We start from the raw sequence: 24,762 nt of genomic DNA, 5'->3' as shown, positions 1-24,762 counted from the left end.
CATCTTCATCTTGCTGTTCAGGCAAAAAAGCTTTCCAGCTCTTGTTGTTGTTGTTGTTGTTGTTGTTGACATTGTCAAGGCAGAAACCACCTCTCCCATCTTGCTTCAGTGCTGGTTCAAGAGGTGAGGAGCAGCTCTACCTTCTGTTCTCAACTCTTTGCCCCACTTCCATGTAACTTTGGAGCTGGAGCTCAACAAGACAGCTCCATGTGTTCCCAGTTTACATGTTGTATTTCTATGAATGCAGGCAACCATCTTTTACAGGTCAGTCTTCAGCATCCATGGGGTTCCTTTCCCTGAACCCCCGCAGATACCAAAAACTGCAGATAAAGAAATCCATGGTCAAAAATGTTTTCTGAGGCTCTGGGAGGTTGTGCTTGACCTCCCTGTGACTCAGAAGGTGAGGTCATGACTGAGAGGTCCTCATTAGGTCCTATAACCGGGGGCTTGGAACCTGCGATGGGTCAAATTCACAGGTTCTGAATCCTCAGATAGAAAGGACCCAAAGTACAAATTCAGCAATCTAGTCCATCACGGTCAATATTTTCTATGCTGACTGTCAGCATGACCTGGCTCCAGGGTTCCATGCAGGGTTTCATAGCTATCTCCAGGGTTTTCCAGCTGTCCTAGAAGATGCTGCCGGGGTTTGAAAATATTTCTTTACTCAGCATGTGGTTGGTCTGTGGAACTCTTTGCCACAGGATGTGGTGATGGCAACTGGCCTGGACACCTTTAAAAGGGGATTGGACAAGTTTCTGGAGGAAAAAATCCGTTACAGGGTACAAGCCATGATGTGTATGCGCAACCTCCTGATTTTAGAAATGGGTTATGTCAGAAGGCCAGATGCAAGGGAGGGCACCAGGATGCAGGTCTCTTGTTACCTGGTGTGCTCCCTGAGGCATTTGGTGGGCCGCTGTGAGATACAGGAAGCTGGACTAGATGGGCCTATGGCCTGATCCAGTGGGGCTGTTCTTATGTTCTTATGAACTATGTTAGTCTGTTGCAGGAAAAACAAAGCTCTTTGTTGCTGTTGACTGGTTTCCTCGTGTGGACAAGCCTAGGCAGGTGCATTTGTATGCATGCAAGGTCTTTATGGAACCACTATAGATGGAGAGCAGAGTGTGTAGGCACAATCATGACTCCCTACACCAGCCATTTTCAACCACTATGCTGTGGCACACTGGTGTGCTGTGAATGGTCCCCATGTGTGCAGCTGGAATTTGGGAGAGGGTCATTTATCAATAGGAGCATTGGGGGATGTGAGCCCCCATTGACAGCACAGTGTGCCTTGTCAATTGTCAAAAAGCTGATGGTGTGCCATGACCATTTTAGTGCCTTGCTAGTGTGCCGCAAGATGAAAAAGGTTGAAAATCATTGCCCTACACACACATGCATGTGTACATTTACTGTGCATGTCTCATGAACAGGACTAGAGTGTGAGTCATCCCAAAGGTTTGCTTCTGTCTGTTTGCACATAGCATCGTCCGGTGCTATGGGAAAGCTTAGAAGTTATGATGTGGCCTTTGGGAGTGTTGGAGTTGGTACAACTCTGTCTGCTTCCAAGAGGTGGCAGGATACTGTTCTAAAAAGGGTTAAGCCATAGCCCAGTGACCCTACACTTTACCTGTCCCCTTTTGATGACCTATGTGGGGGCGTGGCCCAGACACAATAACTATCCCTTCTCCAAGCACGCCCTCTCTTCCTCACAGACCACTGACCAGACAAGATTGCACACAGCAGGGCTCTGCTGGCGCCGCCATCTTGACCACATGGCACATGCAGGACGAGGCAGCTTCAGGGCCTTGTTATCTTTTAAGTTAGAGTAACCTCTGATCTCAATCAGATGCTGTAACCATACTTCTAATGAACCGTGAGTAAATGAATCTCCTTTGCAACTTCAACCAGCCAATGTTGTTTGTCTTTCTTGATTAGCAGTCAGCCGGGTGTGGGAGGCTCCCTGGGTTGATTCCCAGCAAGAGGGGGTGTCTACTGTTGAAGCTACTCTTCTTCCCCCTAAAGAGGAAACCAGTTTTAAGAGATTCTTCCAACAGGGAGAACAGGGCCACGGAGAAACTCATGGAGAGTCAAGTAGACTGTCCTGGCCTTGAAAATTGCCCAGGATCATGCCTTATTCATTTGCAAGTTCAGGTAGCTGTCCAGCACTTCAGGAGCTAGATTTAGATACAGTAAACCTCTCTCAAAGTGGACCAGCCAGTCCTTCTCTAAAGTTGGGGTGCTTTGGAAACGGAATTAGGGCTCTACTGTTACTTTACCACTGAAACTGTGCTAAAGGAGACACCACTGAAGGAAATGAGAGCTTACTAATTTTTTTTTTTCCACATATCTATACCACCCTTCCTCCAAGGAGTTTGGGGGGGGGGGGGATGTACATATCTTCTCCCCTCTTTTTTGTCCTCACAAAAACCCTGTTGAGGTAGGCTTAGAGATAGTGATTGGCTTAAGGTCTCCCAGGAAGCACCATGGCTGGGTGGGGATTTGAACCTGGATCTTCCAGGTCCATCTTCCAAACCACTACACCATCCAGGCTCTCATTACCCTGCTCTACCTAGAATTCTCTGCTTCCATTAGCTATAATGGCTTTCAATCAAGCCAGGATGAAAAACACTGTAAAGACCCATACTGAAGGATGCAGATTTATCAGAGGTGTTGCTGTGGTTTATTCACAGCCAGTCTGAATAAGGTGCTGCATTTTTCAACAGCTAAGCCCCAGCTGATCAGCTTTATAGGAGCCCTGTTGTTCCACCCATTCCTACAGTGATAGTAGGGCCCTAATCCAGAGCATGTGCTGGTTTAGACACCTTTCCTTGAGTAGGTTGAAGGCTGGGAAGCCACAAAAGCTTTGTATTTCCTAGTATGGGTCTCTGCTTGGAACTACCACTGCCTGTGCTTCAGGGGCTCCAGGGAGATTTTTGAGAGTCTGAAGCTGGGACAACTCAATTCTTCCTAAGCAAAGATCTCACTAAGTCCAATGACCCCTCCAGCTTTAAGTGGGTGTGGAGTCACCAATAGTGTCTTTGAGGAGAAGGACTCATGCAGTTCCAGTCCAGGCCCAACAGGAAGGTGGAGTGGGTACCATAGTCATACACTGAATTACGAAGTGTTCCTACTAAAAACACATGATTCCTTGTCATTGGCATTGGTATTTATAGGGCATGCCACTCTCCACTTTTGAGAAGAAGCCCATCTGCATTTTGCAACCTGATTGCAAGCTGGCTGGGAGAATCAGAATGTCTCCCCCACAGTCTGGTAGCAGGCTGAAGAGCAGATTGCTTCCCACACTGGGGAGGGGGGAGAGAAGGGAGGAGTCTGGTTGTTGAGCCCCGCAAATGACTCACCTTGAACTTAATCACCCCAAATGGAACTTTCTACACAATTAGGTGCTCAGTCCCTGAAGCTTTTTTGTAATCATGCTGATAGGAACTAATTAACTTTGGTTTCTTTCATTTCATGGATTCAAGCTTCTCATTTACTTTTCCCATTTCTGAGTTTATGGGATAGCAGCAGGAGAAGCTTTTTCTGTATATCCAAGAAGCAGCCACAAAGGTGGCTTTTTAGCATGGAAAAGTCCAACTGGGAAGCAGAGATGGTGGTCTGCAAAATGGGAGGAGGGGTGGTTAATACATTTTCGCTGTAGCTCTAGATCAGAGGTCCCTAAATTATATCCCATGGACCACCAAAACATTTGGATCAGCCACTGAGCCCAGTGGCATTATAATTATGTGTAACCCCCCCCCCCATTCCTTCCTCTCTTCTGGTTGCTATACACCTTCTTTCTCCTGCTGGATAAAGCTACTACTAGGTTATATCATTCCCGCTACGTGGCCCAAGGGCCCCTTCATATCAGGCCTTAACTGCATGTAATTTTGAACTAGTGAAGCAAACTGGTTAAAAGTCTGAGCTGTGGCTCAGAACTTCCCCACCAAATCTTTCCACTGCCACGAACTCACTAAGTGGCCTGTTCTCTCGCAGCACCAGCCTCTCCCTTCCATCTGCAATGTGGTGATGATGATCATTATTTCTTACCCTATAGGAAGGCTATTTATTCATATAGCACCATTAAAGTATGTGGTACTTTACACTGAGCGAAGAGACTGCCTACCTCAAGGTGCTAACAGCCTAGATACACATAAGAGAGTCAACAGTGGCAGTGGTGAGCAGGGAAAGAATATGCTGTTACTTCAGTTAAATTTACTAAACTTTGATATAGTAGGGAATGAGGATTAAGGTGTGTCACTGTTGGACTGTAAGGAGGAGTTTGAAGAAAATAAGAGTGGTGGGGTCATGTAGACGGTCTGGGATAACTCCCGTCTCAAGGAGCTGCAAGGGAAAAAGATGAAGACATTTGAAAGAGCAGGAGGCCTTCAGACAGTTGAGTGGCCCATCTGGATGCCCAAAGGACATGAGCTGGTTGTGTGTCACCCAGGCCCGGCCGCAGTGACACAGGTCTACTTGGGAGCTGGGGTCTCCTTGGGAGTAGGGGAACAGAGAGCGTACTTCCAGGACACAGCCCCCAGGCAGGAGGTCTCCCTGGGAGTAGGACCCAGGCTGATCACATGGCCAGAAGGGGTGGAGCCCTCAGGGCTGGCTGTTGGGTTCATAAGGAGTCCAGCAGCCAGAGGTAGAGGGCATTCCTCCCTGGGCTCTGTCCTGGGGATGGGAGCTGGCGGAAGGTTGGCCAGCTCCGCACTCTTGCTGAGACCTGTCTCTGACTTGGGAAAGGCTCCGACAGCCCTGTTGCAGAATGGAGTGTCCTACTCATCTGGGAGGACTCGCCCTGGAGAGGGTGTAAGGTTGTTTACACCCCTGCACCTGTGAAGTGGACCAGAGGGGAATCTCTATATATGGACACAGCACTGGCTCCTGTGATGTAATGAGGGCCAGATGAGTGTAAAGAATTTAACACGAATAAACCGTTGGTGCAGACCCCTTTCTAAGTCTCTGCGACTTCTTATAGGATGGAGTAAGTTCAGGCAACCCCAGCTCTCCCCAGCGGTGACCCCTCTCCCCAAGGCCACCAAGTGAGGGTTTGCAATGGAGGCGATAGGGTGTTATCAAGGTAGCAACTCCCCAAAATGCTAAGTATTTAAAGAATGCTAGTAATTTATTATACATTACATCTCAGTTACAGTGGTCCCCTTGTTTCCAGCCTCTTTGGGGGCAAAGGGTTAAAGAAAACCCACAACCATCCCAATCTGGATCTCCCACCCACCAGCTCATGCATGTTGTACAGTGACCCTCAATTTACGGGACTCCTAGGGGGGAAGGGTTTCCATTAATGCCACAAGGCCATTAAATTCAAATGCATGTATTTCAGTGCACATGGTGCATATTGGTGCATTCACATTATTTCCCTGGGTCTGTTAAATGGAGAGTTTGCTGTATTTGCATGACAGAAGGGAAGCCTGCAAACTCCAATCAACCAAAGGCCTCCTCTCTTGTTTGCCTCTCAGCCTGCCCTTTGTAAAAGCAGAGGTGATAATAATCACTGTTTTTGGAGGCTTGTTGCAAGAATGAGTGAGAGACTAAATGTGAAGTTCTTTAAGCTCATTGATGGGGGGGGAGAAGCACTCTAAAAGTTGAAGTATTGCTCTTATTGTTAAAAAAAAAATTGTGTGTGCTGCCTTCTGTGTACCTAGTGAGTCTTCTTTGTAAGCCTGCTAAATACAAGGCCAAAAATAAAAGCAGAGTCACTGGATTAATTATTAAAGAAAGAAAGAGGGTAGAGGGAGAGGGGAGGGAGTTGATTTACTTCCATATGCACCCCAGTCACCCAGCAGGGGGGTGGTTGGAAGCTGAAATGGCTAGTCAGCATCTGTTGGAGGCGTGAAGATAAATGAGTGAAGAAAGGAGATAAATGCATACAAATTGAGCTCACATCTGTACGGTTAATACATGTCTTTCAAAAAGCTTGTGTCATCAGTCGGAGTGTGAAACCTCTCTCTCTCTCTCTCTCTCCCTCTCTCTCTCTCTCTCTCTCTCTCACACACACACACACACACACACACACACACACACACACACACACACACCCTATTCAGATATTTAACCAAGATTTCATGAAACAGGCTTTGTAGACCCCATTCCTCGCTACCATTCCAGATCCTTCATTCTGCCCATTTCCTACGGCTGAAAACCGTATGGGCCAGATGTGTGGTGAAAATGGACGTGGCCATCCCATCCATGAGGCAGACCTCAGATGATGGATGAATGAAGGCAGGGTGGTACCTCGGCTTTTCCCACTCTCCTCTTTCATCACTGCCTTGCTTGTGTCTCCTCCTGCACTAACATTACTGGAAGAGGAAGGGGGAAACAGAATTAAAGTGGAAGTGTGGACAAGAGAATCAGAGACTGGTGATTCCCTAGGACAGGAGTGGCCAAACTTGCTTGCAAGCCAGAATTCTAACAGGAAGCAAAAAGCTTCCTGCTTCCTTTAAGTGTTCTCTTATTCTCCCTCCTCTAGCATTCCGGCTTACTGCTTCTTGCATTCCTCCTCCAGTTCTGTAACAGGCTGCAAAGGAAGAGATACGAGTGCTTGGCACCAACCTAAGTATAGGGCCCCCTTTTATCCATAGTTTTGTATCCTCAGGGGGCCAGGAACATATCCCCTTGGGATATGGGAGGACTTCTGTGTTTGTGTGTATAAACATTCTTTGTCTCTTTGACATTTATAAGAGAAGATCTAATTGTTAAGATCCTAACTTGGGCTCCATATTTTATTTGCACAGTCCACTGTTAGAGCGACATTCCTACAGCAGACATACAGGGCTGCCCTCATTATCTGTGAGGGTTCCATTCCAGACTCCCCATAGATAATGAAATTCATGGGTTTCAGGGCTCTTCCTCAAAGGGCATGAAACATCACTTCCAGTTTTTATGAAAAACCAGAAGTGACCTTCTACTGGATACTGGAATCCGTGGGTCCTGAAGCCGCAGATAACACAGGCCCAGCTGCAATCTATGAGTGACCAATGTGCATACCACAAGCACCTGTGCGTGGGTTTGGCGAACTTCTCTTGGACCACTCGGGTGTGTGTACACACGCGTCTTAAGGACTCGGGTCTGTCATTTACATGTTACCTCCTTTTGGAGGATACCCTGAAAGCCAATGATGCAGAAACCTTGCTGAAATTAATAAGCAGTTCTGGATGCAGCCCATTCCTGGATGAGAGACCACCTGAAAACTCGTTGTATGCCACTTCAAGTTCCATGATGGAACAGAGGCAGGATATAAATTGAAAGCATGTCAGGTAACATGGATGCTTGCGGCAATTGCTGTGGAAGTGCTCAAATTGAGGAAGAGAGACAACTTCCTCATGTCTTAAGCATTTGTCTTGAGCTGTCCTGTTCTAGGCTGAGTATTTGCTTTTCTGATTATTACCAGAAGAGAGCCATGGTACTGTTTATTCAGTGCTTCTCTTGCTGTTCTTCATTATGAAAAAAGTTCCTTTTTCTGCCTCTCCCACCTGTTAATGTGCCACTAAATTTCCCACCTGGTTTCTGAGCCATGGAACACCAAACACATCCAAGTGCTGCTCTCTGCAAGCAGGAGTAGAGTATCCCCAAAGCATATTGCTTTGGGAACCAGCAAAAGAAAAGGTGAGGCCTGCCATCTTTAATCCAAACAGCATCCTCCCTTTCCTTTCTGGAAGCACGTCAGCGTAAGTAAAGCAAAAGTCAACCAGAAATGAGCGAGTTGAACCTCCCCGGAGAATTCTGCTGGCCTTGGATTTTACCGGGTCTCGGATGCTGCCACAGTTGGTGTTTCTGTTCCTCTTGATCTCATCTCACACAGTTCTGACATCCCCAGTGTGGCAGGATGCCAGATGGTGCCCCATTAGGTCACATTTGCTTATTGTTTTGCAAACAGCAGTTTAATTCAAGTGCTGGATTGACAGCTTCTCCTCAAAGACAATTTTCACATTGCAATGGCTTTTTTTCCCTCCCCCCCTCTTTCCAAATGCCAGCTTGGCTTTCCAGTATAATGTTATTTCAACTGCCTTAAAGGGATAAAGTTCCCTTTGATTAAAAAAAGGGGGAGGGGGAGCCCTGGGGAATTCAACGGTGTTTTTGATGTTGACAGCCTGAGTTCATGAACTGGCAGGCATTGGGCTGTGTTTTTTTGCCAGGCATTTCAAGCCTGGCCCTGTGGAGATTTTTGCTTTTCCAAGCCTGGAACTCCCCATGTTTCCCAGTGAACCTGCTATGACTGCCCAACTCACTTCTGTTTGTTCCATGCTGAGCAGGGATTTAAAAACACGGTGGATGTGGGTAACAAATAGCCAGGAAGAGGCATCGCTAGGGTTTTCGTCACCCAGTGCAAGAGCTCATTATGTCACCACCATGGTGGGCCTCCGCCTGTACCAGACCACGCAGAATAAATTACAAGATCATACACACAGTCTCAATGCTGTGGCATCACTAGGGTTGGTGTAATCCCCATTCACTTTATTTATTTTAATATATAACAGTCCAGGTCACCAACAAATCGGTGACCAACTAGATGACATTCACACAACTGAATAAGAGTTCTAGTATTAGGTCTGATACATGTAAATGAGAGGTGACTCATACTAACATCTTATTCGTTCCCTGCTGTGTCATACAGCACCTCATTGGTTCTCGGAACAATCAGTCTCGTTGGTCAGTTTTGAGTGAAGGAAATCCACTTTTTGTTACATAAGGAAGTTGTGTTTTTCGTTTCTGGTTATTTGGCTATAACTTTTGATAAAATACAGATAATTCAGTATGGTTTGTTTCATTGCATTCGGCATTAAATTACCTTTCCAGTGATATATAAATACAAATTTTCCAAAAGGTTTCCAAAATTTTGGACACTAGTAATCTCACCACCACCATCCCCGAGGGCGTCACCTAGTACAATCTGCACCCCCCCACACACACCTCCTAATGATGCCACTGTAGCCAGGATTCAAATCAGGACTCTTCTGGTCTATGTGTTTGGGAGGCTTTGTGGTGAGTCTCTTTGTGGCGAGTCTCTTGCAATGTGGAGGATGAAGGCTCCTTCACTGGTTGTGACCGAGGTCTCGTGATGGCTCAACCCGCCTCCACCATAAGACAGTCGATGACTCTTCAAGGCTTGGCCTTTCACACCAGGGTGGTGTTTGTAAACTAAGATGAATTTGAAAGTTATCAGTGAAATTTCAATGGGGGGGGGGGGAGAGAGAGAGAGAGAGAGAGATTCAAAGCAAATGTCAAGGGTGCTTCCAAGGAGAAATATCCAAGAATCTTCACAGGAAGCCAAATGAGATTCTGTAAGATCTGACATTTCTCAGGGAAAGATGAGCTCTGCATTTTGGGGGGAAAATTGGTAAGATGGATCTTCCTTGAAGACAAGATAAATTTTGCAGTATCAGTCAAGAGGTGTCAGTTTCAGTGTGTTTATTGTTTTCTGTTTCCACCTTTCTAAAATGGCTGCAGAAGGTACCCTGTTACCCAGTCATGCTGCCAGGGCCGATGTTATCATTAGGCCAACTAAGCAGCTATCTAAGGCACAGACCTCAAAGGGTCGCTGTACTGTCCTTTGAGGGGCACAGTCTTATACAGATTAGTAGTTTTTTAACCCATGTAAACAAGCAACTGACAATTTTTTTATTTTATTTTAAGATAAATATCTCAATACACATAAAAAGTGAAAATGTACTTAATTTTTAACCCATTTCTCTTCAGCCCACAGGTGTACAGATTTTATCACTGTTGCATATATGCAGTGTTGGGCAGAAATAGCTTAGGGTGCAATCCTAACCCCTTATGTCAGTACTTTCCAGCACTGGCCAATGGGAAATGTGCTGCATCCTGCAGCTGAGTGTAGCTCACAGAGGCCTCCTCAAAGTAAGGGAATGTTTGTTCCCTTACCTCAGAGCTGCTTTGCCCTTATGTCAGTGCTGGAAAGGGGGTTGTGATTGTGCTCTTAATCTTACAGTCACATCAGGGGAGATGCAAGTAGTTAGCCTTGCTTTGGTGCAAAATAGCCTGGCACCAGCGCTGCATGCTGCCGAAAGCCTCTCTCACATACACATAGACATAAGTCACGTGCACCCATGTGCCTTAATAAGAGAAACCTCTTAAAAGACTACAGTCCTATGCACGTTTTCCAGAGAGTAGACCAGTGGTGATGCTAGGAGGGTGCGGGCCACACCAGGTGATGTGCCCAGGGATGGTGGTGACAACACCACTGGCTAAAAAATTTTAATCTTGGTATTTTTGAATAATAGCATTATTTTATATATCATTTGATGCTTAAGTTCATGCAGAATGCAGTGAAACAAACCGTGTTGAAAGATCTCTATTCTATCAAATGTTATAGCCAAAAAACCATGGTGGTGTGTCAAGGGTGCATCACAACACCCACCACCCAGGACATTAACCTGCCCACTGCATGAGAGGAAGTCCGTCATGAGGGGTGACGTGCTGGCCTCCCACACCGGGTGACACACTGAGTGTGTCTAGTGACACCATTAGAGAAACCGCTGAATAGGCCTCATTGAACACAGTGGACTTACTTCTGAGTAGAACTGCATAGGCGTGGGCTGTGAGAGATTGATCCACTAGAAAGTGGTGCATGCTTAAGCTGTCAACTTGTGCTGGGGGTTCCACTGGTCATTTTTGTAGCTATTTGGCACTGTTTGTTTAAAAATGCTGAAGAACGTACAAAGAATGTAAATCCCACTGAGCTATATAGCCTCTTCTCATTTCATTTGGAAATTGCGTTTTGAAATGTCAACATCCTGCTTGAAGTCATGCAGACACTGGTAACTTCTGAGATAACAGCAGTTGCTGACTATCTTACTACCCTCCTAGAAACAACAGGTTATATAACTAGATTAAGGAAGTGTCAGTTAAAGGAAGCCTTGTTCGGGTAGCAGAGATGGATGAACTTTCTAAGATGGCTTAGCTGGAATCAGCATTACAGATGGTCTCAACCCCAGGAGATAGTTTAGCAACATTTTCTACCTCTAACACATTACAATTCCACGCTGACTGCAGCTTGAGTCATCTGCAGTCAGGCAACAGGGCTTTGTCATGACAAAAGAGACCCAAAGGATGGATCTCACAGGCAGCGTTGACCAGTGGTGAGGGTAGAACTGCAAGAGGTTTACATTTGCATGTATATTGAAGGGCACTGTATAAATGCAGGGGGACCATAAGACATGCTTTTGGAAGAAGCCTGTACTAGCTGTGATTGGGGGGGGGGGGCTTCTCAAAATGCCATTGCAGGAATGCTGCTTCATATGTTAAGTAATTTGCAAGGCTCTCCCAAGACATTTTGCTGCCTGAGTTGAAGGTGGTGCCCACACCCAACCTGTGTAGGTTGCAGAGAGGGGCCTGGGGAAAGCCCCCCCCCAGTGGACCCCCTTGGTGTTCCCACCTCTCAGTGAAACATTTTTAAAGTGGTGTTTTTAAAATAATATTGTTACAGCCAATTACACTAAGGCACAAATCCCAAATTTGGAGGCAGTGATGTTAAGCAATAATAGCTCTGCTCCTGCTGCATTTTTCTGGATTGCTAAACATAATTGTCTGTCATCATATCATCAGTGGCTCAAAATTAGCCTCTCCAGAATGTGAAATGGCATTCTGTGCACGACATGGTGCCTTTGCGTTGGCGGGTTTGTGTGTGAACTAAAGAACAAGGCCCCTCCATTTCCCATTTAGCTGCTAGAGACTGAGGAAGAAGGTGAACCCCAAAGTATGGCGGTTCACGCAAACAAAACATTGGCAAGGCATTCTCAAAAGACAAAAATAGGGACAGTGGTTTACCAGGGACAGTCCGGGTTTTTTTTTCCTGGTATCCATCTCTAGTAAATCACTGTCTCCAATTAATATGCATCAGACCTACCTCAGGATGTGATGCTTAATGCTGGATATTTTCACTGTCCTGCTATCTGTAATAATTATCAGTAAAAGTATATATGTGCTGCTTTCAGGGCCGGCCTTAGGGCAATTCAAAATCAGGCCCTGAATGTGCAGAGGCCACACTAGACCAGCGAGAGGCACATCTGCTGCCACAGCCAGCACCTCACATGCATCTTGCGAGGCTGGTGCATCAAGTGGAGTGTTTCTGTGTTGGTATCCTGCCCGCCCCAGGTCTGATTGGCTCAAAATTGGGCCTCCTGGAAGCGGTTGGCAGTGATGTCATCACGACAGCACCATCGTCTTCTACGTGCCATGCTTTGTGCATGTTGCCATCAGCCTAGGCTTGCTGCGGTTGCTCATCAAGTAGGGGTAGGGGCCCACAAAAATGTTTTACATTCTGCCCTGGCTGCTTTTCAACCAAAAAAATTTGTAAAGTGGTTTGCATAATAAAACAAAGGAAAAGTGCTTCCCTTTCCCCATGAGGCTCACAGTCTTTAAAAAGACTTCAAGGGAGACACCAATAAATACCCATCAGAAAAAAATTCAGTGCTGGAATTAAGGAGTGGTAACTGTACTCCTCCTGCTATTTGTAAGAGAATTACCACTGAAAAGGTCCGTCTTGACCTAGGCATGTGTTATACGTATCATAAAAATGAACCGTTGCCATTTTCACACACTTCTGTTATTCTGTTTGCAGGTGGGCCAAGAAAGGACACATTATAAAGGAAGCCTCAGGAGACTCCTATGAGACTATTGTTGACCATACCTACTTTTTTGAGCCCGTCTCCTGTGAAGTGACGAATGCTTTGGGGAGTACCAACATCAGCAGGACAGTAGATGTCTACTGTAAGTACAACCCAGCTGCAGAAACACCAGGAGCACTGGCCAATAATAGGTTAAAAACTTTGGACTGGATCCTTTCTAGTGAAATAGCTGGGTAGGTAATGGTTTTTAAGGATGTTGTGTTTGCAGGCTCATGCTGGCCCCTCAGTCTACTGAAACAGGGACAAGCACTAACACAGCACTGCAGAGGGACACAGAAGCGTAGCCTGACTCCAGCAGAACTATTGACCCATCTGTCCTGTCCTGTCCTGTCCTGACCAGATGTGCCGCAAACCCTTTGCTGCACAGGCCACTTCTGGCACTCATGCTCCAGACTGGCTACCACAAGTTAGAATCCTGATTAGGGGTCTAACTAAGGTTAGCCCAATTCTAAACTGGCTACCACTGGCAGGACAGCACACTATTGCGAACGTGCCTTCAGACACACTGCAGTAGTGCAAAAGATCCTGGCACCACTGGAAAGGCCGGCCGTTACTAGTCAGCAGTCAGCACCTGCCAGAGCTGGTAGGCGGAGGGATGGGGGAAAGGTGAAACAGAGATGGGCAGGGGTGTAATAGGGTGGGGGAGGGCAGGGAGGGAGTTAATCAGGCCTGGAAGGTGGCAGAAAAGGCAGCAGAGGCCTCTGCCCTATCCTATCCCCCCCCCCGGCCTACTCTCCTGACATGGGGTTGCTCGGATTTGCACCAGCCATTTTGCTGCTGCAAGTCCAAATAAACCCCTAGAGCAACTTGGGGCTTGCCCCAAAGTGAAGGGGACACCTCAGAGAGATCTCCAGCAGCCTCTGTTCCTGCACTGGATTCAGCAGAGGCTGCACCAGCACCGCTTCACTGCAGCGTTAAACTTTTGTTAGGGTTGGGCTGTTAGCCATTAAAAGGAACAGCCTGAAGCTCTTTCACAGGTTCTGTAGAGACCTTCAGTTCTGGAGCTGTCCAACGGCTGCCCCAGTCCTCATTATCCTTCCTGAAGATAATGTGTATTCATGCCTGTGAAAGACTTGAACTGAACCCCAGGGGGTGACATATCATGTTTCCATTTCTTCTGCATGTTGAGGATATAGGCTTTAAGAAGGGGAAGAATGATATCCAATAGAGAGGGATACTTTTCAGGGTGTGTTTGGCCACTACTGAGCTGTGGTGAGCTGAGATGCCTGCAACTCAGCACACTTGTGCTAGGAAAATTGCCAGCGCCAGGCCTTGAGATGGTGCAACTGTTACCCTGCACATGCCTGATCTCATCTGATCTCAGAAGCTAAGCAGGGTTAGGCCTGGTTAGTACTTGGATGGGAGACCGCTTCGGAATACCGGGTGCTATAGTCTTATATACCATAGTCTTTCGAGACTGAAGGTTGCCAACTAACCAGTTGTTTTGATGGTAAAAGGACATAATTCAAACACGAGGGCTCCACCCTCAACAATCTTTGCTTTGCTGAAATAGTTTGCTAGCTGGCTTACGCTGCCGCGACCCTTTCCGTGATTATCTCATTTTCTTACAGTTGGTCCACGCATGATGTCAGAACCACAGTCCCTCCTGGTTGATCTTGGGTCAGACGCCATCTTCAACTGTGCCTGGATTGGAAACCCATCTCTGACCATTGTCTGGATGAAGCGGGGCTCAGGCGTGGTAAGATGCCCGATGGCTGTGTTTGGGTGAATGAGTTGGTTGGGGAGGTGAGCGCAGGCAATGCCAAACCTCACTGGTGCACCAGATGGCAAACAGTGCACATCTATCCCCATAATAATGAACTCAACCTTTGCATGCTAATCAGACTGTAGTCAAAATGGGACCACCCACAAAGTCAGGAGACATTTCTGGGCATGCATTGGACTCCAGACTTCAGATTCCACAGTGTGGAATTGGAACAAGAATCCATCAAGTGGCAGATCACCAGAGAGGCCCCTCAGTTGCAAAAGACCTTCCTCCTCCAGGACTCCTCGGCCTTTTTGTTCATAGAGGTGTCCACTCTTACACCAGACACATGTCCTTAAATCTCCTATTGTGGCAGAGACAGGGCACCCATGGGTTCCTCTGCCACTTTGCTCCCTTGTCCTATCGTCGTCTTCGTCATCGCCGCCACCGCCACCGCCGTCGTCGTCGTCATCATCATAACTTTATTTATACCCCGCCCTTCTCCCCAAAGGGACCCAGGGCGGCTTACAACGGTTAAAAACAGATTAAAACATGATTTAGCAAACAGATAAAAACATAATAACACATTGACAGATATGATAAAAACAGTAGTCAGATAAAAAGTCAGGTAAAAAAAGAGCATATAGCAGCAGATAATAAGGAATCAGGCCAGTAAAAAAAATACTAAAAGATGTAGAAAAGATATTAAAAAGGCCATGAACTCAGAAGGCTTGTTTAAACAGAAGGGTCTTCAGGCCTCACCGAAAAAGTCTCAAGAGAGGGAGCCATTCTCAAGTCAAGGGGAAGGGAGTTCCATAGTGCTGGTGCCACTACTGAGAAGGTCCTATTTCTAGCCGCCGCCCCACATACCTCCTTAGGCGGCGGCACTTGTAAAAAGGCCTTCTCTGATGACCTAAGAGGACGAGCCGGATTGTACGGAAGTAGGCGATCTCTAAGATACCCTGGCCCAGAGCAGTATAGGGCTTTAAAGGTCAAAACCAGCACCGGAAACTAATGGGCAGCCAATGTAGCCCCTGGAGAAGCGGGCTGACACAGTCAAACCGCCTACCTCCAGTAACCACACGGGCCGCCGCATTCTGCACTAATTGCAGTTTCCGAACCGTCTTCAGGGGCAGCCCCACATAAAGTGCGTTATAATAATCTAACCTCGATGTCACCGTGGCATGGATCACCATGGCCAGGTCTGCACGATCCAAGAAAGGAATCATCCATTCCTTTCTTCATCTGGTGTGACAAGCAAGGCCAGATGTGTTTGCCAGCAGGCAAAGGAAGAAGTGTGTGGCAGGTTTATGCCAAGGGAGCTATGGCTACTTGCTGCATCAGGAGATTTAAAGTCATGAGATTGGTGTCCAGAGCAGAAGGTGACAACAATAGCTATTCATCTTGAATGCCCTCTGCCTGAGCCCTGCTGGCAGTTGTCTGTGTTCTTCCAGTTCCCTGGGTTATTCTCTAGATCCTTGACTTGCAGGGTATGCGGGGCTGTATTTTTAGCCCCTGGTTTCTTTGGTCAGTCTCTAAGCGTGTTCTTATGTCTTCTTGGCTGCTTTTATTTTTTTCCCCTGGAGTAGCTCTCTGCCTCTCTCTGGACCAGTATGAACAGTGAGTTCTTCTCAGTAACGTATGGGCTTCATGAAACCATTTTGCAAAATATACTGTGCAACGTTTAATGCACAAGAGCTCTCATTTCGGCAGGGAGGGTTTGCTTTTCTGCCTGTGGCTGCTGAAATTCCCTCTTCTACACAACGGTTCACAGTCTAGTAGGATCCCTGTCCTCCACTGCTAACAATTAACAACAACAAAATAAAAAAAGCAACTAACCCTAACCAAAGGGTTGACAACCCTGCTGAAAGGTGCTTGGTATTTTGGTGAACCACTATTAAAAGTTGCAGGCAGCAGGAACACCTCTCTCTGTGTCATGGGCTCCCTCCCCCTTATCCTCACTACAACCCTGTGAGGTAGGCTGAGAAACAGGAGCAGCCTAACCCAGTGGTCCCCAAATCTTTTAGCATCGGGACCCAATTCGGACCCTTCTGCCAAGATACAAATCTGAAGAGACTGATGACTTCATAGCCGTAAGGGCTGGAACTTATTTGCTTATGAAAAAAAAAAATGAACACTGAGCTACTTGGGAAGCCAAATGAAGCTGCTATATACATAGTTAAACCCTGGGTCCATCTAGCTCAGTATTCTCAGCACTGATTGACAGTAGCTCTCCAGGTTTCTTTTGCAGCTCTTTCTGGTGATACTGCCAGGGATCAAAACTGCAGAGCTGGTGGTCTACCACAGAGCTACGACTCGATAAGACGTTCTACTCTGGCGGGGCTTAGAATCTTGGGTGGAATGCAGTAGAACCTCTTGCATATGATCACAGCCCACACATTGCCCCTGCTTGCTATACCTTTGCTCAAGAACCCTTTTACTTGCCTGTATCTCCTTGTTCTTGGGGGAATGCAAACTGTTCTGGTGCCAGGATAAGGGGCGCATGATTTAACAATGAAAAGAGTTTCTGGGTCTGGACCTGGGAACGTTTGATCCAGTTTTAGATGTCACAATAGGAAGAAGGGAAGGTAATTGAGAAAGCAAGGGTGGAGTAGCAAGGGTTCGGGAATTAGATTTAGACCTGGAAGAGACAGGTTCAAATCCATGCTCAGCCATGAAGCTTCCTGGGTGACCTTGGGGCCAATCTCTCTCTCTCTCTCTCTCTCTCTCTCTCTCTCTCTCTCTCTCTCTCTCTCAGCTTCACATACCTCTCAAGGTTGTTGTACTGGCAAAAAGAGAGGAGAAACCACATACACCACCCTGAGCTCCTTGTAAAAAGGGTGGTATCAAAATGTGATAAATAATAACATGATAAATAGTTGTTATGTTGGATTTGGGGCCAAGCGGTGACGGCAGTCGATGGATGCCAGCGTGGAATGGTGGAGGAAGTTCTCAGTTCTTTAAAAGAAAAAAAGAGAGGAAATTTTAAGCCAGGCTGAGGTCAGGGAGGCTGTTTCATGTAACGGGTCTAATAAAAACTGAAAGGACACGTTTCCATGGTACTCACAGCGCTTTCCCTGTTTTGTTGCTGGAAGGGGTTCTTTGCAAAGTAGCCCTAATACAAGACGAATTGATTCCCATTATGAGCAGCATCTGGGTTAACCAAAGGCCAAGGCTTCACTTAACCTCTTTGTGGCAAGTGGAACTTTGTAAACCATCTCTGCATTGAGCTCTCTTTGTGAAGCCCTCTTAGCTTACAGAGAGCTGCGGTTAAAAGTTTGGGCAGAGAGCATTGTGGCTGTCAGAGGCCTTTCTTTGCCGCTGGTCTAAAGCACCCCGGAATCCTTGGGCCTGGAGGGACTGCACTTTGCCACTGTTCTATACGGGCCTGCGTATAGCTTGTTCTGGAGGGAGTAACTATGCTGTTAATTTGTGAGCAACCTTCATAGAGTAAGATCTAATCTGCATGTGATACAGAATGAGGTGGGGAAATTCTGGACTGTCCTACCTCAAACTGCAGGTGGGAAATCCCATTTTAGACTCCCTCCCCATGCAAAATAACCCTTTCACTGCATGTAGTAAGTGCACCCGCTTGCAGGCAGATGTCTCCCTGATTTGTTGGCTTATTATTACATGCAGTGAGGGTTTTGGCATAGAGAGGGGTTAACTGCCTCACTCTGCATTGTGTGCGTGCAAATTGGGTCTAACAAATCCCCCCCCCCCGCCTGTAATTTTTGGAAGCAGTCCAGGAGAATAAATCAGCTGGCTGTTCAAATTTTCTTTGGGCCTGGTTCCTGCTCATGCGGGAGTGGTTTGGTGACTGCAACATCCCATGATCCTGTGCATGTGTGAATGGGCCAACCCAGATATAATATATCACCGACATCCTGTTCCTGTTGGCAACCTTCAGTCTCGGAAGACTATGATATCGCGCTCTGGATGGTGGTTCTGGCACAGCGTCTAGTGTGGCTGAAAAGGTCGATTCGGGAGTGACAATCCCTTCCACACTGGGAGCAAGTGTAGTATGTCCCTGGTCTGTCTCCCTGGCTGTGGGCCTTCCTTCTTTGCCTCTTTGTCTCTTTGCCTCAGACTGTTGGCCAAATGTCTTTTCAAACTGGGAAAGGCCATGCTGCACAGCCTGCCTCCAAGCGGGCCGCTCAGAGGCCAGGGTTTCCTACTTGTTGAGGTCCACTCCTAAGGCCTTCAGATCCCTCTTGCAGATGTCCTTGTATCGCAGCTGTGGTCTACCTGTAGGGCGCTTTCCTTGCACGAGTTCTCCATAGAGGAGATCCTTTGGGATCCGGCCATCATCCATTCTCACGACATGACCGAGCCAACGCAGGCATCTCTGTTTCAGCAGTGCATACATGCTGGGGATTCCAGCTCGTTCCAGGACTGTGTTGTTTGGAACTTTGTCCTGCCAGGTGATGCCGAGGATGCGTCGGAGGCAGCGCATGTGGAATGTGTTCAGTTTCCTCTCCTGTTGTGAGCGAAGAGTCCATGACTCGCTGCAGTACAAAAGTATACTCAGGACGCAAGCTCTGTAGACCTGTATCTTGGTATGTTCCGTCAGCTTTTTGTTGGATCAGACTCTCTTTGAGAGAGAGAGAGAGAGTCATATAGCCCGAGAGTCACCGACAGAGCACTCATATAGCCCCTTAAATGGAGTATGTTTCACTGAGGTCAGATCACACATTCAAGTTCAGGTTGTCAAGAGCACACTTAAGTACAGAAGAATGGAGTGGTGAACTTGGGTGCCTGGATCAGTCTGTTGTCACACCTGAATGTGACAAAGAGATGGATAACCCAGCACCTGTCTTTTATTTGTTTTATTGATTCATTTGTAGATATGTAGACTTAGGTAGGCTGTTTATCTAATTTATCTAATACTTAGATAAATATTATATTAATCTACACAACAGAAATATTCCTGGGGTTGATCTCCAGCTCCAAATAAATCCCTGCCCCAAGACCATATCGGTTACACACTGTTGGCTGTATAACTGACTGTCATCTCTTTTCTTCTCTAAGCTATTCATTAAATTGAATTGCTGGAGACATCTGTACAAACCAAGCACTTCACAGAAGCACAATAACCGGGAGGGAGGATTGCAGAGAATCTCCACATGTAAGGGATCTGTGAGTGGAATGACCTCTCGCTGCATGCAATTGAGTCTGAAAGCAAACTCTATTCCAGGAAGGTTGGGTTGGCCACCCTCCTCCTGGGGCCTGCACTGGGTTTTCTGCCACACCTGGCATTCCATTAAGGCACCAGAACTCACAGGTTACCTAGCGCCACGCTAGAGATGCATTCTACCCAGAGAGATAATTGAATTGGCACAGATACATTCCAGTCTGATGCTGGAGAGTATTAAACAGAACCAAATTATTTTTAAAAACGTTTCTAGCCCAGTCTATCCTCAGGCAAGGCCAGCCCATTAATGAAACAGATTGGGGTGGTTATCTCAAACAGTGGAACATGCAGGAGTCTCCATCTTCACTGTTTCTCATCCTATCAACCCCCAGATTGAGAAAGGGAGGCTGGAATAGAAGAGGAAGCAAGGAGGATTCTGAACTTGGGACCTTCTGCATGCAGAAGGTCCTCATTGACCACATCATCATTTGGTCTTCATCACTCACAGGTTTGCGATCTGCGGATTTGACTCATGGCGGATCGCAAGCCTTTAACGGAGGATCTCCTGGATGTGACCAGAGGGTGCATCTGGGAGGTCTTCTGAGACCTCCCCAAGCCTCAGAAGTCCTGCCAGAGCCTTCTGGTTTTCCGCTAAATTGGAAGTGCGTTTCAGAAGGCTCCAGCAGAGCTTCTGAAGCACAAGGTGGCCTGTGCCTCAGAACACCTCTGGACACCACCTCCGGAGGTCCTCTAAGTCCCCCCATTGCAGATCTCAGTATCGGGGTGGGGGTCCAGGAAACATGTTTTTCCATGGATACTGAGGGCTGACCTGTATGTACCTCTGAGCTGTGGCCCACCCCATAATCTCTAATTCCATCTCAGTGCTTTGAATCCTTGAGTAGGCAGAAGTTATGAGCCCCCCCCCGGAGGAAAATTATCCAAACTTCTTTGGGGGGTGAGAGTATATCTTCTGTGTTCTCAAGATGAAGACATGTGGCCTCTCAGAGCATTGAATTTACATCAAAAGGCAAAATTCTGTGAGTGCAGCAGTGTCATGATGCAATGTAACAAATATACACACATGAGAACAGCTGTCTGTGCAACTTAAAGATGGCCAGGATTCAGGGCAGTGACACAGAACTCTGCATATGCCAGAGAAACTGGGAAGTAGGTATAACTGGCCCATATCTGCTGTAAACATGCACAAAACCAATGCAAATAAATATTAAGAAGTAGCCGCTGGGGACTCATAAGGTTGAATTCAGCTTTGCAGTTCTAGTAAGGGCTGAATCCCATGTTTACAACCCTTGAGCCTTGCTCCAGCATATACTTTAGTCAGACATATCCATTCTGCATCCTGCGTGTAGGGTAGAACACCAGAATGGAAATTAACAGGTTGTGGCATGAGCTGCTTATTTCAGAAGTACCCATTTATAGGTCCAGGGGCAAGAAAATACAATCTGTTTCGCAGGGGCATACTAGTATCATGCTCGAGCTATTTCAGGGCCCTGAACAGGGCATCCATCCATGCAGGTTTTTCTTCTGGATTCAGTTTTCATGGGTCTTGAATCTTGAATTCATTCCCTCCCTCCTCTTTCATTAGGGCAGTGGTCTCCAAACTTTTCGGCCACAGGTCCGCATCAAATATCTGGTGTAGTGCTGAGGGCCGGAAAAATGATTTAAATATAAAATTTAAATAAATAAATTAGAGATGGAACTTAGATGAGTGAAAGGATGAATGAATGGGCTCATTCATTCAACCTCTCTGGCCCTCAGAACACCCTCCAGACACAATCAGAGCACAGTTCTGGTCATGTTCAGTTGAGTGGGCCAGAGGCTTTCAGGGGACAAGAGGTTGGCTTTGGCACAGGCCGCATCTGGCCCCCAGGCCAAGGTTTGGAGACCCCTGCATTAGGGAGAAATTAGCCCCTAACACATGTGCTTCAACTTTTAGCGTAGGTATCCCTGGGGTGGGTGCCACCCAATGTGGAACTCACCTGGAGAAGCCTGGTGTTCTGGAAGTTTGGAGGTGATGTAATGATGTAAGCACATTGCCTGACCTTCCAGGCTATTGCATTGCTTTAAATGCAAAATGCCTGCCTCCAGACCACCTCTGTTTGGCAGTCTTCGGCCCACACCAAGCCTGGTCACGTCAAGCTCTTGCTGGTGAGCAGCAAAAATATTATTGTCTGGGAGAGCGCAAAGCAGATGATCCTGGAGCAGTTCGAAGATCACCAAACAGAGGCCCAGGCAGCGTGGTGTCACCCCTCTTGAGGGTTACACCTGCTGCAGCCTGCACTTTCTTGCGACACTACTGACTTTTAGATGTCTGTTTTACTGGTTCAGGAGGAAGTATGAAGCCCTTTGAGTTAATTAGGAAGGAAGTGCTCCACAGCAGTGGCTTAGCTAGAGAGGGTGCTATGCACTAAGTTTTCAGGAAGCCTCACCACGGCATGGAAGGGACCCTCCCCTTTGGAACCATTCCAGGGTGGGGGGAACAAAACAGAGATGTATGCATACGTCTCCGTTTTGCTCCTGCTGCCTGGAATGGCTCTGAAGGGAAGGGGAAGGGGGAGTGGCCCCTTGTAAGCTGCAGTGAGGCTCCCTGAAAAACTTAGTGCTTTGCACCCCTTAGCTACACTACTGCTCCCCAGTCATCTTTGGGGCATCCAAATGTCTATGCATTGGGGGGTGTTCTGGGACTGACTTTGAGGCTTACTTCAAATCTAGCTTCATGGGCAATTGTCCAACACGTTAAGATTTCATCTAGAAATCAAGAATAATATTTTTTATTGTTTTTTGGCTATAACTTTTGACAGAATAGAGATATTTCAATGTAGTTTGTTTCAACGCATTCTTCATGAAATTCTGCATTGAATGATATATAGCATGATGATCTTATTTGAAAATACCAAGATTTTAAAAATTTTGGCCAGTAGTGGTGTCACCCCCCCATGCATGTCACCCAGTGCAGCCCCTACCCCCCTAGCAACACCACCTGCCCTAATATGCTGCAACTGGAGCTGTTCTAGGTGCAATGCAGGGTTTTCTGAACACATTCTGTATTCTGCCATTGAGCTATAGCCCTCTCTTCTGCAAATATTACATGCTGACACCAGTCCTGCCAATTTTTTCTCATTTTTTCTGATGTTTGGTGTTCAGTGAGTGAAGGGAGCTGCAGCTCCTATTTGTTGTGCCTGCTTCATTTGTTTCTTTTCTGATCTGAACCATCCTTTTCTGTCTCTCCATCTCGGCCTCGGGCAGATCAAGTTAGAAGTGAGTCTTTCAGGAGTCAGGGGGAGTTAGAGATGACTTATCTTGGACAGGCCGCTGTGCTCTCCTTTCTGTTCCTTGAGCTCCCTCTAGCTGACAGATGGCTGTGCTGCACAACTCCAAGGCCCACATAGCTCCAGATACGTTTACAGGCTATGTGGAAAGGATGAAGACATTAGTGTTGATTCATTTCTGCCAGGGGATGCTGAGAAATCCTGAAAGCACAGCCAGCCCTGAGCTCAGATGCTGAATTCACAGACTCCCGTGCTTCAATTCTTATTCTTTTCTGTCCTGACAACCCTGCTTCCTCTTCCTTATCCAAAGGCAACTTGGTTCTTCTCCAGGAGCATCCCAATTCCCTTCTTCTGCCACCCCTTGTGACAGTTCTCCGCTCAAAGCTTCAACAGCCTTGTTCTCCTCTTCCCTGCGTGCGACTCTTGGACAAAGGGCTGCACAGAAGATGCAATCACTATCTCATCTTCCTCCTCTTGACAACAATGTGTTGTACCACCTCCCTGTGTTCTGACAGCATCACGCCACAGGGAAAAATTGCTTTTCTTCAGCCTCTTGTTAGCAACTAGCAGGTGGTATGGATTGGAAGTAGAGAGACACACTTTGATGGTGTCACAGTATGGGCACATCTAAATGTTTTAGGACAGAGGTTACCAAACTTTCCTCGCCGTGACCCACCTCCTTCTCCAGTGCCAGGCCTCCGCACGCCTCTGGAAGCAACCAAAAAGTCACTTTCGAGAACCTGTACGTGAACCAGAAGTGATTTTCTGGCGGCTTATGGAGGCCTAAGGAGGCCTGGTGCAGCTTCGACTTGTGTCAAGGGCTCCAAAGGGAGCCAAAAGGGTGCAAGTATGGGTGGCAGGGCCTAACCCAGGACCCAGCTGACATTGGGTTGCAACCCACAGAAACCCTGTTTTCGGGAGAGTGAGAAAACTCAGCATGAGGCATGCCCATGTGCAAAAAAACATGTAGCTCAACAAAAGCTGGTGCTGATAGTGGCTAAGAGACTGAACAGTGTTTCAGGACTTCTCCTCTCTGCCATGAACTTGATTGCTGATATAAGGTAAGCCCAAGCCCTCCCCCAGCCCCTCAGTGCATTTGACAGTGTTCCCAAGGACTTGAGTCTTAATCAAATGGCTTGAGCACTAGACAGATGGTGCAGCAGATGCTCTGCCCCCCTAGTTCCCCTTCCCCTGAAGCAAAGAGGTTAATTGTGGTGGTTGGGATGGTGGCTATTGTTTCTTCCAGGGCCCTAGTAGCACCCTTCTGCAGTGGGGACTAGGACTGCCATCCAGTGATGCCCCGTGGGAAATGAATGTGCTATCCATTGTTTCCACTCAAAAGGGGCACTTAGGACCCTCTCTCAGGTGGAAAGAATGCAAATAGAGTCGATGCCAGACTCTACTTTGAAAATATACCATCAGAGCTCTGGAAGTGCCCACTGGCTTCCCCACTTCTAAAGATAATTCCTTTGCTTTGGAGGAATGGGGAGATGGCTGTGGCAACAGTGGTGAATCCATTAGATCTGAACATATGCAAGAGACGGGTTGAGTGCTCTCAGAAGCTTTGAGCCCTTGCAAGCAGCCCTGCATCTGTCTCAGTCATGCTCACAAGCATGCAAACAGGAGTGTTCTCTTTTGCATGTCAGATGCTGATCAAATGCTTGCAACATCTCTTTTACATGATCAGCAAAAACAGGGATGTCTGTCTTGCCTAAGTTAGGAACTCAAAGGTACTCCATTAGTGTCTTTTTTTTGCCCCTCCACAATTCTTTGAATTACTCCAGCTGCATCCTTATTTCCCACTTCATAGTTCATACATTACATTGTCTATATCAGTGGTTCTCAAACTTTTTAGCACCAGGACCCAATCTTTAGAATGACTATCTGTCGGGACCCACTGGAAGTGATGTCATCAACTTGGAAGTGATGTAATGGCCGGAAGTGACATCCTCAAGCAGGATAGTTTTTAACTCTCCT

At 46.9% G+C, this 24,762-nt stretch overlaps 1 protein-coding gene and 1 pseudogene across 3 annotated transcripts in view; both read left to right on the top strand.

Moving 5' to 3' along the window:
- The window catches only part of KIRREL3 (kirre like nephrin family adhesion molecule 3), a 193,704-nt gene that overhangs the window by 90,421 nt on the left and 78,521 nt on the right, over positions 1–24,762 (top strand). For all 3 annotated transcript variants that reach the window (XM_066639822.1, XM_066639821.1, XM_066639820.1), the window contains exons 4-5: positions 12,593–12,741; positions 14,231–14,358. In XM_066639822.1, coding sequence (XP_066495919.1) covers positions 12,593–12,741; positions 14,231–14,358 — 277 coding nt within the window. The remainder of the gene's footprint in view (positions 1–12,592; positions 12,742–14,230; positions 14,359–24,762) is intronic.
- LOC136662664 (5S ribosomal RNA) lies at positions 13,936–14,054 on the top strand (annotated as a pseudogene).

Source organism: Tiliqua scincoides, chromosome 11 (assembly GCF_035046505.1).
Source record: "Tiliqua scincoides isolate rTilSci1 chromosome 11, rTilSci1.hap2, whole genome shotgun sequence".
Lineage (NCBI taxonomy): Eukaryota > Metazoa > Chordata > Lepidosauria > Squamata > Scincidae > Tiliqua > Tiliqua scincoides.
This window is presented reverse-complemented; position numbering and strand designations above follow the sequence as displayed.